This window comes from Dromiciops gliroides, chromosome 1 (assembly GCF_019393635.1).
Source record: "Dromiciops gliroides isolate mDroGli1 chromosome 1, mDroGli1.pri, whole genome shotgun sequence".
Taxonomy (NCBI): Eukaryota; Metazoa; Chordata; class Mammalia; order Microbiotheria; family Microbiotheriidae; genus Dromiciops; species Dromiciops gliroides.
The window spans coordinates 231,273,204-231,293,435 of NC_057861.1; the positions used below are offsets into that span (position 1 = coordinate 231,273,204).

A 20,232-nucleotide genomic window follows, 5' to 3' on the forward strand; every position below is an offset into this window, starting at 1 on the left:
CAAGTGTTATCTTCCAATAAAGAATGCCTTATGCATATGCTAAGGTTATGTGAGATTCCTTAATAAATGCAAGCACAGAGGTACTTCTGCTCATCAGCCCTCTGATTATTAAAGTCAAGTAAGGCATAAAACAAGGAATTGTATAATCACCAAAGATGTACCACCATCATCATATATGTCTTGTGAATCTTAGAATACCACAATCTCCAAGAAATCCAAGTTGCAGGTGACACAAAGGACAATGGGGAGATGCATGGCTGGTATTGTCAGGCTGCAGAATATTTTCAATGATGCCCTATACTATATATATTTTATATACAGTATATATTTATATGTATACTATATATTCTTGTTTTGTTTTGTTTTGGGTTTTTTGGTGGGGCAATGAGGGTTAAGTGACTTGCCCAAGGTCACACTAGTAAGTGTCAAGTGTCTGAGGTCAGATTTGAACTCAGGACCTCCTGAATCCAGGGCCGGTGTTTTATCCATTGTGCCACCTAGCTGCCCCTATACTATATATTCTTTTTGGGGGGGGGACAGGGCAATGGGGGTTAAGTGACTTGCCCAGGGTCACACAGCTAGTAAGTGTCAAGTGTCTGAGGCCAGATTTGAACTCAGGTATTCCTGAATCCAGGGCCAGTGCTTTATCCACTGCGCCACCTAGCCGTCCCTAACTATATATTCTTAAAAATTTAACATTAGTTTTAGAATTTTTAGTTCCAAATTCTCTTGCTCCTTCAGCCCTTCTCTACCCCTTGAGAAGGCAAGCAATATGATATCGATTATAAATGGAAATTCATGCAAAACATAATTCCATATTAGCCATGTTGCAAAAAAAGCAAGAAAATGTAAATTTTAAAAGTATTTTTCAATCTGCACTCAGAGTTCATTTTCCATTTTGAGTTCTTTGGAATTGTCCTAGATTTTTATATTGCTGAAAATAGCTAAGTTATTCACAGTTGATCGTCTATCATACAATATTGCTGTTACTGTGTACAGTATTCTCCTGGTTCTGCTCACTTCACTTTGCATCATTTCATGTTTCCCCAGGTTTTTCTAAAACCATACCCCTCATTATTTCTTAAACCACAATAGTATTCCATCACAATTATATACCACAATTTGTTTAGCCATTCCCCAGCTGATAAGCAATGATGATGCCCAACCAGTTACATGGGGATATGAGGAAATGTATGATCAACAAAGGAAGTGGACCAATGAGAGCAGGAGATAATAGATGAACAGCTGAAACACTCTACTTGTATTCAAAAAATGTAACAATCCTTGGAGGAAGAGATACAGAATATTGGGTGGATTCTCTATGGAGCATTTGTGGAAGAACAAGCAGACAAATTGCAGAGAATGAGAAGATGTAGATGGGCTCACTTATTTCATTACTAAATACTAGTGGATAAAGCACTGGCCCTGTATTCAGGAAGACCTGAGTTCAAATGTGGCCTCAGATACTTGACACTTTCTAGCTGTGTGACCCTGGGCAAGTCACTTAACCCTCATTGCCCCCCCCCCAAAAAAAAACACAGCTAAATACTAAACCACATTTTCCAACATTTTTTATTGTCGTACCTTTTCATTCAAGTCACTGAATACTAAAAAGTATGTGGTAATTTAGTTTTATTTAATTCTTTGCGGGGGGGGGGGGGCAATGAGGGTTAAGTGGCTTGCCCAGGGTCACACAGCTAGTAAGTGTCAAGTGTCTGAGGCCGGATTTGAACTCAGGTTCTCCTGAATCCAGGGCTGTTGCTTTATCCACTGTGCCACCTAGCTGCCCCTTTATTTAATTCTTTATAGAATTTCTCTACCTCCTCATCCTCCATAGTAGATGTTGGTATAACACAATCATCTTCATCACAGACTTTTTGTTTATACTTATCATGAGCACTGCAAGACAAGAGAACCAAGTTCAAGAAACAAAAAGGCTCTTACCTCCTCTGCTATATTCAGGTTCCCTAAACCTGTTTGGGCCCATCTCTGTTGATAGCCACTGCTCAGCAGCCCCATTTTCTAATTAAATCTCTTCAATTTAGCCAGAATTAAACACACTATTCCATAGTAGGGTAAAAAAAAAAAGGTCTTTCACTCAAAACCAAATGTTGGGTAAACAAGGAGTTAAAATAAGCAGCAGGTACCCCATTATCCATTTCCTAAAACTATCCTCTCTCAGATTTCTAGTCTTGGGAGGGTGAAAGTCTTGTCTCTACTCCTTCAACTCTCTCATCAGCACAGCAGGACAAACTAGGGAACAGAAAGGCTATTGAGGATTTGCTTGATGGAGGAATGCTGAAATCTCGGTGCCTGGGAAGGCTCCTCAGGATATCTCCTGCCATTACTTCCCACGTGGAAATGGTAAAGCTGGAATGTCCATAAGGTGCCACTGCTATTATATCTAAAAGTACTAGCGGGGCAGCTAGATGGCGCAGTGGACAGAGCACCAGCCCTGGAGTCAGGAGTACCTGAGTTCAAATCTGGCCTCAGACACTTAATACTTTTTTTTTTTTAATTTAATTTAATTTATTTATTTTTTTTAGTTCTCAACTTTTGTTTATACATGCTTTACAATTTCAGATTTTTCTCCCTCCCACCCCTCCCTCCCCCCTCCCCTAGACAGCAGGTAATCTGATATAGGTTATATCTATATATCTCTATACATATACATATAGATATATATATACACACACATATATATACACATAATAACATTAATCCTATTTCTGCATTAATCCTGTTACAAGAGAAAGAATCAGAGCAGTGATGCAAAACCTCAAAATAGAAAGAAAAAAAAAAACAACAGCACCCAAAACAAAAGAAATAATATGGTTCAATCAGCATCTATACTCCACAGTTCTTTCTTTCTTTTTTTTTTCTTGGATTTGGAGATCCTCTTCTATCATGAGTTCCCTGGAACTCTTCTGTACCATTGCATTGGTGAGAAGAATATAGTCCATCACAGTAGGTCAACACTCAATGTTGATGATACTGTGTACAATGTTCTTCTGGTTCTGCTCATCTCACTCATCATCAGCTCACGTAAGACCCTCCAGGTTTCTCTGAACTCTTCCTGCTCATCATTTCTTACAGCACAATAGTATTCCATTGTATTCATATACCACAACTTGTCCAGCCATTCCCCAATTGATGGGCACCCCCTCAACTTCCAATTCCTTGCTACCACGTAAAGAGCAGCTATAAATATTTTTGTACATGTGGGTCCCTTTCCCCCTTCCATGATTTCTTTGGGCAAAAGACCTAAAAGTGGGATTGCTGGGTCAAAGGGTATGCACAGCTTTATCGCCCTTTGGGCATAATTCCAAATTGCTCTCCAGAATGGTTGGATCAGCTCACAGCTCCACCAACAATGCATTAGTGTTCCAATTTTCCCACAGCCTCTCCAACATTTATTATCTTCCTTTTTTGTCATTTTAGCCAATCTGATAGGTGTCAGGTGGTACCTCAGAGTTGTTTTAATTTGCATCTCTCTAATCATTAGAGATTTAGAGCATTTTTTCATATGGGAATAGATAGCTTTGGTTTCTTCATCAGAAAACTGCTTGTTCATATCCTTTGACCATTTCTCAATTGGGGAATGACTTGGATTCTTATAAATTTGATTTAATTCCCTATATATTTTAGAGATGAGGCCTTTATCAGAAGCACTGGCCTCAAAAATTGTTTCCCAGCTTTCTGCCTCCCTTCCAATTTTGGATGCATTGCTTCTGTTTGTACAAAAATTTTTTAATTTAATATAATCAAAATCATCCATTTTGCATTTTATAATATACTCTATCTCTTGTTTGGTCAAAAACTGTTTTCCTTTCCAAAGATCTGATAGGTACACTATTCCTTTCTCTCCTAATTTACCTATGGTATCACCTCTTATGTCTAAATCATGTATCCATTTTGACCTTATTTTAGTATAAGGTGTAGACACTTAATACTTTTAACTAGCTGTGTGACCCTGGGCAAGTCACTTAACCCCAATTGCTTCACTAAAAAAAAAAAAGTACTAGCCTTAGCAAGAATGAAGAGAAGTCAAATGCTGCAATGGGAGTGAGATATAACCCAGGGAAAAGCCCCTGATTCCACATCCATTTTTCTCTTCCTTTTTGTTTTTGTCTTTTTTCTTCTCCTCTTCTCATTCCATCCCTTCTCCAAAAATTCCCACATCTTGTCTTTCATGTGAGACTTCTGTCTAGCCTTTCATAAGCATATGCAAGTGACCTCCTTCTAACTACTGTCTATGATGCTGTAATTCCTTCATTCTTTTTTTTTTTAAGTGACGCAATTGGGGTTAAGTGACTTGCCCAGGGTCACACAGCTAGTAAGTGTTAAGTGTCTGAGGCCAGATTTGAACTCAGGTACTCCTGACTCCAGGGCTGGTGCTCTATTCACTGCGCCACCTAGCCGCTCCATTCCTTCATTCTTATACCAGTGACTCTTGAGCAAAGTTCTGTACCATTACTGGCAGGGGAGATTGCTCCTATGCCATATTATACTTGTCTTGGGATGCATGATGAAACCAATTCTGCCACCTTCTTTATATGGCCTATGGGCCATATCCCACTTGGTTGTGACTTTTGTATCTCTTTTGATTTCTTTTTCTGTAAAATAAACTTTATTAATAAATTTTGGTTTTATGCTACGCAAATTTCCCCTTGTATTCTTCCTTTTTATCCCTCCCAAAGATTCTTTCCATAAAGCAAATAATTTTTTAAAAGAAAAAGAGGAAGGGGAGGATGAGCAAAACTGATCAATACATTGAAACAGTCTGATGATATTTGCAATGTTCCACACCTATGTACTCTACCTCCCACCCACCCCCACCCTCCACCCCTACCTCCCTGCCATCCTTGCAAAGGAATAGGAAGTAATGTCTTCTCATATCTTTCCCTTGAGGTTAATTTAGGTTTGTTCTTTGAAATTTTGCACCATTTACTTTTTGTTTTGTAGCTGTTCTTTTCATTTACATTGTGTATGTTGTTTTCTGGCTCTGCTTACTACATTCTACATAAATTGAAGTAGAACTTTTCATGCTTCTTTGTATTCATCATATTTATCATTTCTTACTACATAGTAATGGTCCATTACACTCATTTACCACAATTTGTTTAGTCATTCCCTAATTGATGAGCATCTGCTTCGTTTCTAGTTCTTTGCTATCTCAAAAAAAAAGTGCTGCTATAAATGTTTTGTTTGTGTAGGAGGCTTGTCTTTTATCAGTTATTTACTTGAACGGTATTTACCTAACAGGAGAATCTCTGGGTCAAAGGATACAGACCTTTTGGTCACTTTATTTGCATAGTTCCAGGTTTCTTTCCAAAATGGTTGTACTAATTCACAGCTTCACCAACAATGCATTAGAGTGCCTATCTTTCTACAACCTATTCATCATTGACTATTTCCATCTTTTGTCACCCATGTCAATTTTCTGGGTGTGAAGTGAAATTTCAATGTTATTTTGATTTGCATTTCTTTTATTATTACTGATTAGGAGCATTCTTTCATATGGTTCTTTATAGTTTATAATTCTTTTGTGAACTATTAGCTAATCTTCTTTGACCACTTATCTATTGGTGATTGCTTTTGGTCTTGTATATTTCTTTAAGTTGTTTTCTTTTTGGGAGAGGATTTGGGGGCAGCTAGGTGATGTGGTGGATTGAGTTGCGGCCCTGGAATCAGGGAGACCTGAGTTCAAATCTGACCTCAAACACTTACTAGTTTTGTGACTCTGGACAAGACACTTAACTCCCAATTATCTCTCCCCCCGCACCCTCCCAAAAGAGAGAGAATTTCAATATTGATATTATTTAATTACTAATAGTACATATGCCTGTTGGTTATTGGATAAGAATCCTATATAGAGAGCACCAGAAGCTAAATTAACTTTTATAGTTGGTATGAAAAGTGGGTGACTTTTGCACCCCTTGTTCCTTATTATGAAATATTGCTACTGTTGCAGCAGAAACAGAGAGTATATATAACTGAGAGCAATTTTTAATTTTTCTCTGTTTCATGGGTTGCAAAGACAAATAATTCATTTACTATCAGTATTTGAGATTGAAAAATAGAAGTCCAAAGCCAGTATTTGAATTGGGAATCAAGTTATTTTTCTTGTGTGCATTCTTAATCTGACGTATCCATTTTAGATTGATCATAATAAAGTAACTGTCCATCTATGTATCTGCCAAGCAAGTTCTGGTAAATGAAAATTACTGACTAGCTGTTAAATAGCATTTGCTAGTGGTCTTCAGAAGGTCATTGTTACTGAGCTAAATTCTCCCCAGTGCCTGTCTCTTTCTTGTGTTGATAAGCAAACTAATTCATGTCATCAGGGTAGTCAAGGTTAATTTTTTCAGGATATTTGCATAATCCAATACAGTAGTAATCTGATGTATCATTGTTTGAGTATGTTCTCAAGGTATTTATAGAGTGACATTAATTAATGGACAGGTATCTGATACATAGAAATGGGAAATGCACATCCCTAATCAAGCAAGCAAACATTTATTAAGCATGAATTGCATGACAAGCATTATAACTTCTATAAGTGAAAGACATAGGCAGTGGGAAAATTTTAGTTCATGAATATTATTCTTTTCTGGTTTTTTGGGGTTTTTTGTGGGGTTTTTTTGGTGAGGCAATTGGGGTTAAGTGACTTGCCCAGGATCACACAGCTAGTAAGTGTTAAGTGTCTGAGGCCAGATTTGAACTCAGGTCCTCCTGAATCTAGGGCTGGTACTTTATCCACTGGGCCACCTAGCTGCCCTATATTATTCTTTTCTAATATTAAAATGTCACAATAGTTGATCCTAAGGAGGGCTGCCTCTTCAGTGTTATATGTAACTGTAGATAGATAGATAAGTAGATATGGATCTAGCTATAGATATGCAGATTATTAGCCATATGACTTTGGACAAATCAATTAAGTTTTTGTTTTTGTTTTTTTTGTTTTGTTTTGTTTTGTTTTAGTGAGGCAGTTGGGGTTAAGTGACTTGCCCAGGGTCACACAGCTAGTAAGTGTTAAGTGTCTGAGGCCAGATTTGAACTCAGGTCCTCCTGAATCCAGGGCCTGTGCTCTATCCACTGCGCCACCTAGCTGCCCCTAAGTCAATTAAGTTTTGAGTCTCAGTTTCTTCAAATGTAAAATGGTCGTAATAATATCACTTATCATACAGGATTATTGTGAGAATCAAAAGAGATAATATATGTAAATCACTTTGCATACATAAATGTTAGCTATTATTAGATGGACAGAGAGACAGACAGACAGAATATGGGTAGATCCACTCTATGCTCAAAAAAATTATGATTCTTCTATTTGAAAGACTTCCTAGGCATTCCATCACACTGTCCTCCAAATATGCCTTGTTAATTTCCAACTCTTGGCCTTTAATAATCTTATTCCTATCCTTGGAATTTCCTCTCCCTTCTTCTTCACTTATTTAAATCCTACCCCTTCTCTGAAACCCAATGGCAGTGCAGGGAATGTGGGTGGTAGTGCATTTAGTGGGCACAAAGTGGAAGAGAAGACTGGGAGAAACAACAAAACAAAACAAAACAATTGATTGACTGATGATATACCTCTTGCAAGGACAGGAAATAATTAAAGTCATAGCCAGTCTGCAAAGGAATAGTTCTCTAGCACATAGGGTGAGTTTGTTTCTTTTATGAAACAGAAAGAACACTGGATTTGGAGTCAAAAGATTCACGTTCGAATCCTGGCTCTGCAATTTACTGCATATGTGAATTCTGGCAAGTTGTTTCACCATTCAGCTTCAGTTCCTTGTCTATAAAATGAGGTATTTGTATTTAGTGGCTTCTAGGGTCCTTTCCAGCTTTAAACTATGATGCTATAATCCTTCCCTGAGGGGGCAGCTAGGTAGTGCAGTAGATAAAGCACAGGCCCTGGATTCAGGAGGACCTGAGTTCAAATCCAGCCTCAGACACTTGACATTTACTAGCTGTGTGACCTTGGGCAAGTCACTTAACCCCCATCGCCCCACAAAAAAAAACCAAACAAAAAATCAACATCTCTAATCCTTCCCTGAACCCTCCAGTCCACAGTAATTTTTCCATTTCTCCAAACTTATATGGTGCTTATTTTCTGCTCTACTCATTTAATAATAACTAGCACTTTAAGGTTGAAAAAGTGCTTTATAGATATTATCTCATTTTAACCTCACAACAATCCTTGGAGGTAGGTGTTATTATCCCTATTTTACAGATAAGGAAACTGAGGCAGATAGCAATTAAATGACTTGTCCAGAGTCACATAGCTAGCAAGTATATGAGGCCAGATTTAAACTCATATCTTCCTGACTCTAGGTCCTTCACTCTATCCAATGTGTCACCTACCCATATCATCAGTCACCTATTATACACTGTCTTCTCTTATTATTCAATTTATCATATGCATATGTACCTATCATCTCTATAATCAGATTGGGTTTAGAAAGATAGATTTTCATGGGAAAATTCTGGCTCAGTATAGAGAAATCTAATCTAATACATTTGGGAATCAAGGAGTATTTACTATGTACTCATTATGTGAGCAGCACTGGTCCCAGGGGTACAAAGATGAGAGGAAACCTTATCCCTGCCCTCAAGGAGCTTATAGTCCCTGAAAATCAAAATTACTTCTCTATATAGCTAATATTTTTCTTACCATGAATCAGAGTTACAAAATGCCCAAGCATTCTTATAAATGAGAAAGAATTGGATCACTTCTCCTGTTAGGGACCACCTGTAAGCTCCCTAAGGCGGGGATCCTGTTGTTGCACAGACCTTTTTGTATCTTCACAGCCGATAGCTATTGCCAGGATGAGTGGTCAATAAATACGTGTTGCCTAAATGAATGTGTCTTACAGAAGGATTATGAAGATAAAGGTGGATTCTATGGGGACAAATGGATTATTCTTTGGAAGTATCATGTGATCTCTTGAGGATACCTGCATTATCCAGGATGTGCAACCCTTCTATTTATGTTAGTTTTGTTTTTCTTCTTCAGAGGGTGTTGTTCCTGGGCCACCTACTGACCTCTCTGTGACAGAAGCCACCAGAAGTTATGTCGTACTTAGCTGGAAACCACCTGGTCAGCGAGGTCATGAGGGCATCATGTACTTTGTGGAAAAGGTAATGTTTACCCTGATGATATTTCCTAAGGCTTTCCCTCAGGAGTCTTCCAAACTCAAAGTTTTCATTGTCCCACAGGCCATTAGTTACCTAGCAGAGTCTTTCATTGGCTCTCCTTAGTCTCTCTTTCCTTAGATCTGTTTATTTTTAACTCTTCTGCCATAGACTTTGGGTAATTGAATATGTGTCAGTAATAATAGATGAACAAAAAGGAATAGAGAATTAGAGTTAAAACAATGTTCAGTTCAGCTCAATATACATGACACAGACTATGTGCCCAACATGATTCTAGGAGTTATAGGGAGAAATGGAAACTTAAACTAGATCCTTCTGCTCTCTGCCCACCTACCTCTTCCTCTCTAATTTATTCATATAAATCTCCAGCCACAAAAGTTGTTCTCTTCTTGTCTGTGGTTGGTTAGTTCTCTGGATTAGAGCCCAGTGTTAATAAGGTCAAAGGCACAGGAGCTCCAGTGGAATAACCTTTGACTTGGGAGTCAAGAAACCTGGATCTTTTGAAACGTATTTGCTATGACCAAGGACAAGTTGTGTAAATAATTCCCACCCATTTACATACACATCTACTCAGTCACTAAGTACTATTAATGCTTCCTCTAAATTATGCTTTAAAAAAAAATTCTAGGACAATCACTGCCCAGTTTTTCCTATTACAAATATTAAATGGATTCCCTAAGTTTCTAGGTAAAATCTGTTTTTTAAAAAACGCCAGAACATTTTTCTCAGCAGTTGATGATAGGATGACTGGCAGGTCAAAACCCTAGCAAATAAATAATAAATTCTGTTCAAGAGAAAGGGAGAGAATTTTAATATGCACCAGCACATGGAATAAGCACACGGGAAACTTCTATCCTCATTATAAAAATATAAATACAATCTAATTGTGATTCAAGAAGCGTTTAATAAGCCCCACCCACGTGCAAGGTGCTGTGCTAGGTATTCAGGATACAAAGACAAATCACTCCCATAAATTGCTAATGCAATTCTTGCCATTAATTCTAAAGCTACAAAAACCAGAAATATTCTTTTAAAGGGAAAGGGATGAACCTGGGATTTCATTAATATAGGTAATTCCCGGGCAAGAAAACTCCCAGCCGTCTTGGGCAGCCCTGCTCTGTAATTTACAGTCTTAGAGAATTGCCTGGAAGACTGAGAAGTTATGTGACTTGTCCATGGTCACATAGCCAGTACATGGCAGAGGAAGAATTTGAGCCCACATCTTCTTGGCTTCTAGGCTTCTATGACTAAATCATGTGGAATCTTAAATATTCATAACATAAAATGAAATCGGATTATTTCTCCCAGGCCCAGTTGGACATATCTTGACTCAGGTTTGTGCAGACCACAGAGGGAGAAAGAAAGAACTGATTATTCCTCTGCCCAGGTAGAGCCTGGAGGGGAGGTGAAGAGAAGTATATTTGGTCTGCCATTGAGCAAGAAGGAGGATAACTCTCCCATCTCCCATTCCCAGAAAGTGAAGACATGTTCTGCTTTTTGTTGATTTGAATTTAGGAAAAGCGAGAAGAGAGGAGAACCAAAAGATTCCATAAACAAAATAATAAAAATATGAGTAGACGCTAATATTTATTTAACATGTACTATGTGCCAAGAGCTTTATAATTAGTACCTCATTTGAACCCTACAACCACCCTGGGAGGTGCTATTAGCATCCCCATTTTACAGATAAGAAAACTGAGACAAACAGAGGTGAAATGACTTGACTAAGGTCACACAAGCTACTAAGCATCTGAAGCTGGATTTAAACTCAAGTCTTCCTGACTCTAGACCCATATTCTAACCACTGCACCACCTAGCTGCCTCAGTCTAATTAAGTTCCACCAGCTATTTTGGTATTAATAGGAGCTAGCATTTGTATAATACTTTAAGCTTTACAAAGTGCAATTATATGTTATCTCACTTGATCTTCACAGTAACCCTTTGAAGTAGTTACTATTGTTATCCCCACTTTACAGATGAGGAAACTGAGGCTGAAACAAGTTAAGTTTCCAAGACCACATAGCTAGTAAGTATCTGAGGTAGAATTTAAACTTGAATCTTCTTGACTGCAAGTCTAGCATCCTTACCCCCAATACCACCTAAGTCATAGCTTCCCCCTCACATTGCTTTTTGCTCAAATCTAGGCCTACTTCTCAAGTGCTCCTTCTAAGAACTGAAAGGAGTCACACACAAGCGTTATGCAAGATATGAGGGACAAGTCAATTTTAAATTAAAGAAGTCCAACCCTGTTAACGAGAGAAAGCTTTTCTATTGATCCATCAGACCAGGTTCTTTTAGAGTTTGGGAAAGGAAACTCTGCCTGGGATTGGCATGAGGACAGAATCATTGAAGACAACACAGTAGACTGTGAATAAGTTTCTGAGGGGGTGTGGTATTGTCTGTGAACTAGGATGGGGAAAAATTACCTCTTTATTACAAGAGAATTGGTTTCCTTTGTAGTCCTATGTGTCTTATTTATGGATTTAAAAAGATTATTCTGAGAGGGATATATAGGCTTCACTAGAATGCTCAAGGAATTCATGACACAGAAAAGTATTCAGGCCTGTAGTTACCCACCCTGAGTCTGCTCAATTCTGGGGTGCAGAGTAGACTTATCCAAATAATTGGTATATATATATATATATATATATATATATATATATATATATATATATATATATATATATATCTGGAGGTATCCTATACCTTTTCAAGGCTAAGATCAGTAATGAGGCAGCCTACTCTTCCCTTTGTTGACTATCTCCTTTTTTAATCTCATTAGGGGAAGAAGGGCCCTTGAGAGATACATCAATCAATCAATCAACATTTATTAAGTGCCTACTATGTGCCAGGCACTGTCCTCAGCTAGTCCACATCATTTGCTACCAGGTTGTATAACTTCTACAAAGGAAGGATTTAGATGCTGAAGAAATTTTAGTTCATATTATTCTTGTTAAGTATTTAAGTATTATAGTACCTTATGCAGAGGAAGGTTTCCTCATCAGGAAACTCTATTATTAATGTATATCTTTTCACAGATGGTCATTTTCCAAGAGTCCTCCTCCCCCCATCCTGAGTTGCAAATCTTTGTCTAAATGCATATTAGATCTGTATCAAGTGAAGGCAATAAACTCTTGACCAAGTCTGTCATCTTTTTTCTGGACAGTCAGGTTAATACATAAATTATCATGTTAGACTAATACAAGATAATAAGCTTTATAAAAAGGACACAATGGGGGCAGCTAGATGGTGCAGTGGATAGAGCACCGGCCCTGGAGTCAGGAGTACCTGAGTTCAAATCCGGCCTCAGACACTTAACACTTACTAGCTGTGTGACCCTGGGCAAGTCACTTAACCCCAATTGCCTCACTAAAAAAACAAAAAAACAAAAAGTATACAATGGAGTATGGTGCTAACTACATTCATTCTTGTGCTAATGCAGAAGATAAATACACACATATGTAAGATAAATACATGAGTATATTTATTTATATATGTATGTATACATGTGTATATTCATGCATCATAAATACATACACACATTATGTATGCTATATATGTACATAAAATATGAGAGACAGAAGGACAGATAGACTATAGAGGTTAATTTTAGAAAAGGATGTGCATATACAAGAGAATATATGCTTTATTGCTCTGTAGTTGATTCTTCTCCTTCATTGTGCCCAGGGCCAGGCTGATGGGAATGAGGTATAACCAGAGCCTCTAAAGATGCATAGGTTTTCCTATGTTATTAGTGGGTGGACAGAGAATACTGAATGAACTTCAGTGTATTTAGGTATAACTGAAGAGAGAAATCTACCAGAAACTGCAGGCAGGATCACAGGACTTAGATCTGGAAAGGACTTTAGAAATCATCTAGGCTGGGTGCCTTACTTTACAAAAGAGGAAACTGAAGTCCAGAGATTAAGTGACTTTCCGATGTCTCACAGGAAGTAGCAGAGATGAGATTTCTATTTGGCCTTTAGGGCCACAGGTCACAACCGTATGGATATGTAGAACTAGAAGAAATCTTAGAGGCCACATCATCCTTCCTATTAATTTTACCAATGGATAAATTGAGGCCCAGAGAGGTAAATAACTTGCCGGGTAGGATATAACTAGTAAGTGCAGAGCTAAGATTTTGATTCTAAATCCAACACTTTTCTGTATACCATCTGCCTACTTCAAACTCAGATCATCATATTGGTGGCTACTTCTACCCAGACTAATTAAAATCAAACAGGACAGGACAAGCCTTCTAAAAAATTGACCAACCAGGATAGGTGCATTCCACTACACCTCCTGACAAGAGTCCTTCATATTTGTCCACAATTTTTCATCCTTGCCTGGGCCGGAGAAATGGAGCAGATAGGTGGCCCAGTGGATAGAATGCCCAGCCTAGAGTTGAGAAGATAGTCATCTTTCTGAGTTCAAATATGGCCTCAGACACTTAACTAGTTGTCTGACTTTGTGCAGGTCACTTAACCCTGTTTGCCTTAGTTTCCTCGTCAGTAAAATGAGCTGGAGAAGGAAATGGAAAATTGCTCCATTATCTTTGCCAAGAAAACCTCACATGGGGTCATGGAGAGTCAGACATGACTAAAACTACTGAACAACAACAACAAGCCAGTGATCCTAATGACCAGAAATTCCAGAGCACAAAGTTGTTTCAAAAGTTTCCTTGAGCTCCTGGATGAATCCTTCTGTTTTATTCAATAAAGTGTCTATTCCCAATGAAAAATGGGATAATCTAGCCTGTGGCTTATCCTGATAGTTGGGTCACTGTAGATGAAGGAGATAGGTCTTCAGGACCTAGGAAAATATTTCCTCAGCAGTCCCCATTACTGATACGTGTGCTGTGTACTATGTGATATGGCCCAGATTAGCTGGTTGCAAGCAAGTAACAAAAGAGTCAAGCAAATTACTTCCAAGGTTGGAAGTTGAAGCAGGTGTGAAGCAGAAAGAGAGGGAGGATAACGGCTGTGAGATCTTGGAAAGACTCTTGACTATACTGAAAATGTCCCAGTGATGGCATTTGGTGGGGAAAAATTACTCAGAGATTCAGGAGTCACATCTTAAGAAACCCCTACACAAAGACCATCTTGACCCAATCTAAGGGGATTCTCCAAAGAATGAAATGTATTAGCAATGAATGAATGAATGAATAAAAATGCATTAGCAATTTGATTTCGACCAGAGAGCCTGAGATGTCTGCCACCTACTGCAGACTATCTGGGAAATTCGTTATGCTACTCTCAGACAGGACAGCTGACTCCTGCTTCTGAAACTACTCACTAATTCCTATTAATCCATAAAGGCTCTCAGAAGGTAGCCAGTTCTGAAATCTCACCCAATTATTTCTGAGGCATATGTTCTATCTGACCTCACAGGTCCAAAGCCTTCAGCTTGAGGGGTTTATAGGTCAGCCAATGGCTTTTCTGTTGTCCAGGGTTGGAGAAATGGTTGTAACAAGAATGTTGTGGCTTCATCCCTGTATGGTGGAGGTCATAGATGGGAGTGAAAGAGTGCTAGATATTAAGGGTAGTTAATAGTTTCAAAGGCAAAGAACATGCTCTCTGGAAATGGGGCAAGAGATGGGGGGAGAGAGAGATTTTGTGTTGGTGTGGGCCCTGACATTTTATCATGCTGTTAGAATCATAGAATCATGAACCTTAAAGCTGGAAGGAATTTAGAGATCATTTCATCGAACCCTCTGATTTTACTTATGAAGGTAATACTGCATAGTGGGAAGAATCCTGGGTTTGGGATCAGGGGAGGCAGGTTCCAATTCCAAATCGACCATTTATTTTTGCAATCTTAGGCAAGCTCTTAACCTCATTGGACATCAGTTTCTTCATCTATAAAATGAGGAGGCTAGACTCAATGGCTTCTATGATCCCTTCTAATGCTGAATCTATGATCTGTAAAATCTGAGAATGGGGCTGACTGATCTCTTTCACCTATGATCCTTTGATGTGATGAAACTGAGGCTCTGAAAGTGAAATGACTTGTCCTTAATCACACTATTAGAGTCCCTTGTATATACATCTTGAGGTTTACTTTGACCTCAAAGAGCTTCCATTTTAGTAGGGGAGGTTAAAAAAAAATGTGGGCTCTGATACGAGATGTGTATAGATGAGTTGGTGTTAGGGGTAGCAATGCTTTGTTAGGTGGTCTTTGAGAAAGAAGAGTGAGGCAAAGAAAATAGTTCACTGGCCTCTTCTTACAACAGTATGGCGAAACTGACTCAGTTCACTGTCATTCAGAGGCTGGCCATGCTGAATGAAAGAAAAAAGTCAGCCAAGTCACCTTCTGATGAAGATTAGAAAAAGATGTAAGAGCTCAAGGAACAGAAATTAAAGAAAAGAATAGATAGTTGGAATTATGGTTAAGAATGTCTGGGAGTAATCTCTTGTTCTTATAGATGGCCTTTGGGGAAAAAGTGAGACAAATAATAGTTCATTGTACTACTGTGACTAATTGGCATAAGGAAGGGCAGCCTGTGGCATTCAAAGGGGGGGGGGAGTGGGAGAAATAGAGAAAAGTAAGAAAAGTTAAGATTCATTACAAAAACTATACCTTGAGATATAAGGAGAAGTGATTGTATCTATATCAGATTACTTGCAGTCTTGGGGAGCGGGGAGGGAGGGGGGGATGGAGAAAAATTTGAAACTAGCAATTTTATAAAAACAAATGTTGAAAATTATCTCTAAATGTAACTGGAAAATAATAAAATATTTGTATGGAGATATAAGGAGAAAATAGGAATAACAGAATTCTTCCAATACTTTAAAGATCCACAATTTCATTCATTTAGGTATTCCCTTTGCCAATGCAGATTGAAATTCTTTCATGTCTTAGGTGGGGTCTTTATGTGTTGCAGTGGCCAAAATGATTCATTATGTGGTGGTCAATTTTCTGATGAAAAGTCCATCCAAATTTAATTAGGTGGGTTCTCAGATAATAGAGATGTTGTCCAGCACAGTTCCCAGCTTTGAATCAGTCAATCAACAAGCATTTATTAAGCACCTACTATGTGTGAGACTTGATGTATCCCTAGCTTGTTAGGATCCACCAAATCTTGCACTTCTTTAGCATAGCATTCATAAGCCTAGGGCTACCTCCAGGCCACAACTGAAGCACTGAAGTAGAGCTTTAGTAGGGAAATAAAGGATTAATTTGGGGTCATAACTTCATATGACTTTGTAGTGTTTCATCTAGTCCTTTTCATCTTGCTTTCTTTCATTAGATTATTATCTTTTGTTTTTACATTACATGCATTTTTAATATGTCCCTCCCTCCTCTCTTGCCCTATGAACCTTTCCTTGTAATCAAGAATAAAAAAACAAAGAAAAATAGCAGTTTGACAAAACTAACCAACACATCAACCAACCGTGATAGCATATGCAGGGTTCCACATCCACAGCTTCCCACCCCTCCCTGCAACGAAGCAAGGGAAATACATTTTCTCATCTCTTTTGGGGGGCCAACTTTGGACATTTTAGTCATGCAATATTCAAATTTGTTCTTGTTTTTTCCACTTATATTGTATCTGTTATCCTTTTTAATTTTTTACTGTTATTCTTAAAGAGCTCTATTTTACTGTTTTTGTTTTTGCCTTTCTGTGTATGTTCAGTGCCTAATATAGTGCCTTGCACATGGTAAGTGTTTAATAAATGCTTATTAATTTGCTTACTAACTGACCTCCAGTATATAAATATAGATGGGACATTTCATTAGGGTGTGCACTTAGGGAATTTTATTTTAGGAAAGTGAAAATTTATAGAAACAACCATAAAATCTGTTTTTTATTGCTCAAACAAACCAAAGAAACTAAAGCTTAGCTAAATTTAATTTTTTTAAATAACTAAACTTTACCTTAAACATACAAACTTTTAAAATAAGAAATAAAATGTTCATTTTTGAGAGATTAGTGTGTGCCTAGGTATACCTGTACAACCTACATGGACACGTGCACCAAGGCTTAGATCAAGGTCAGTAATAAATAATATTTTCATACAAGACCTAGGATCCTAAAGAAATTCTGAAAACCTCAGAATAATCAGGACTAAGTGTCAATGATTGTTGGGAGATGGTACCCTCTCCTCCCAACCCTATCCCCAGTCCAAGATTGTAGCCCTCAGAGTACTCCTGTAGAGAACAAGTTTGGGGAATGTCTCCTCAAAGGGATTATAAACTTCTTGAGGATGAGCACAGTGTTTTCTCCCATTTCAATTCAATTCCACAAACATTTGTTAACATTTCTTATGATATTTCATCCCTATAGTAATTGCAGTTATGGAGAAGTAATAGCAAAGGAACAGAGGCAGGAATGAGCTTAGCAGGTTTGGGGGACACTCATGTCTTACTCAAGGTCTCCCAAGGTAGCTATGAGGCTGGTCTGACTGGAACAAAGGATTTGTCTGTCTTAGGGAGTAATGGGAAAATGTTGGATACTAAAAAGTTAGGCCAGGACTTAAATCATAGGATTATCAGCTCTAGAAGAAGAAGAGACCTTAGAGGTCATCTAATCTTATTTGTTTGTTTTTTGGCAGGGCACTGAGGGTTAAGTGACTTGCCCAAGGTCACATAGCTAGTAAGTAGCAACTGTCTGAGGTCAGATTTGAACTCAGGTCCTCCTGAATCCAGGGTCAGTGCTTTATCCACTGCACTACCTAACTGCCCCGAGGTCATCTAATCTAACCCCCTCTTTTTATAGATGAGAAAACCAAGGTCAAAAGAGATTATATATGCTGTGTGACCCTGGGCAAGTCACAACCCCAATTGCCTCACCCCCCAAAAAAAAAGAGAGAGAGAGAGAGATTATATATACTAGGGAAAGGAATATGAACCGGATCTGATAGGAAATAAACAAGGAGATGTTTTAGGTCTTTGAGCAGGGTTAATGAAAATAGAACTTTGGGGAGATTGATGTTAGCAGTGTATAGAATGAATTGGAATGTTTAGGATTCTGTAGGTAGGAAGCCCAGTGGGAAGTCTATTGTTGTTCTGTTGTTTAGTCAGTTAGTAGCGTCCAATTCTTTGTGACCCTATTTGGGATTTTCATGGCAAAGATATTGAAGTGGTTTGTCATTTCCTTCTCTGGTTCATTTTACAGATGAGGAAACTGAGGCAAACAGAGGTAAGTGACTTGCCCAGGGTCATATAGGTAGTAAGTGTCTGAAGTCCAATTTGAACTAAGGTCCTCTTGGCTCCAGAGCCCCTTGCTCTATCCACTGCACCTAGCTGCTCTTAGGGGTCTATTATAGTCATTTAAATCTGTGAGAACTCTAGTAGGGTAGCAACAGTCTATGTGGGTGTATGGAAACATGTAAATCAGGTGATGATTATGCATTATTGACATGCAAATGTTATTTCAGCTCTCCTTCAATGCCTTACACTTTCACATACTAATGAAGATAAAACCTTAGGGCCACAGGCTTCTCTTTATTAACTCATTTCTTTGTCAAGTACATCTTCCTTTTACATTAAGAAAGGGAAGAAGGGGGAAGCTAGGTGGCACAGTGGATAAAGCACCGGCCCTGGATTAAGGAGGACCTGAGTTCAAATCTGGCTTCAGACACTTGGCACTTACTAGCTGTGTGACCCTGGGCAAGTCACTTAGCCCTCATTGCCCCACCAAAAAAAAAAAAAGTGGCGGGGGTGGGGTGGGGTGGGTGGGAGGGGAGAGGACTCCATCACATACATCTTCCAACTTCTGATTAGAGGAAACGGAGATCTTGTAGCACAGTTTCTTAGAAGTTCTTTAATTTGGCACAGGTAAGCCTAGGATAGAGACAGAGCTAGACCTTCATACTGCTGCAGAAGGTGGGATGGGACCAAGCATTTATTAAGCACCTACTATGTGTCAGGTGCTGTGCTAAGCACTTAACAAATATTATATCAGTTGATTCTCACAACAAAAGAGGTAGGTGCTATTATTATCTCCATTTTGCAGTTGAAGAAAGTGGAAGAAAGACAGGTGAAGTGACTTTTTCAGGACCACAAAGCTTGTTAAGTATGATGACTAGATTTGAACTCAAGTCTTTCAGCAATCTATCCACCGTACTACCTAGCTGTCTCTAATTCTTCACATAGTTTCACTGATATCAGTCGGAGTCCCTGTTAATTACTTTCAAATTTTATGTAAGAAGAGAGTTCTGAGAAACCCTGAAGATGATCATTTCTATTCTTTTTTTTTGTAATTATTGATGGCTTTTGTGTTTATATCACCTTCAAATATATCTCCATGTCTTTCCCTTCCTCCCCTTCCCAGAGGGCCAATCTCAATACAAAGAATAAAAGAGAAAAAAGTCAGACCAGCAAAATCATCTAAAACATCAACAGAGCAGGACAGAATATTTAATGGTCCACAGCCATAGTTCCCTAACTCTGCATGGGAGGGAGAGAAGGTGCATTTTCTTAAGTCTTCATCAGGGCCAGATTTAACTGTTACACTTATAAAGAGTTTTCTTTCTTTCTTTTTCTTTTTTTCCATCCTTCCATCCTTCCTTCCTTCCTTTTTCTTTCAATTTATATTGTCTGTCAACAAGCATTTATTAAGTGCTTAGTATGGCACTTGCTTACCAGGCACCATACTAAGCACTGGTGATACAAAGAAATACAACATGTAAATAATTATTAGTAATAAGATATATACAGAGTAGATGAAAATTAATCTCTATGGGGAAGGTATGAGGCTGTAGTCAATATATATACATATACATATAGACATTGTCTTCCTGATTCTGTTCACTTTGTGTCAGTTTACATAAGACTTTCTGCACTTCTCTATCACCTTCATATTTGTTGTTTCCTTAAATATTTTTTTAATTATTAAACATTCATTTTTCCCCTCCCACTTCCTTCCAACCACTGATAAGGAAGGAAGGAGGAAGGAAGGAAGGAAGGAAGGAAGGAAGGAAGGAAGGAAGGAAGGAAGGAAGGAAGGAAGGAAGGAAGGAAGGAAGGAAGGGAGGAAAGGGAGGGAGGGAGGAAGGAAGGGAGGGAGGAAGGAAGGAAGGAAGGACGGAGGGAAGGACAGAAAAAAGGAAGGAAGGGAGGGAGGAA

At 38.4% G+C, this 20,232-nt stretch overlaps 1 protein-coding gene across 1 annotated transcript in view; it reads left to right on the plus strand.

Annotated features, from left to right (window-relative positions):
- Positions 1 to 20,232, plus strand: part of MYOM1 (myomesin 1) — a 188,538-nt gene that overhangs the window by 86,334 nt on the left and 81,972 nt on the right. Inside the window, 1 exon segment of the mRNA XM_043976239.1 lies at positions 9,023 to 9,147. Coding sequence (XP_043832174.1) covers positions 9,023 to 9,147 — 125 coding nt within the window.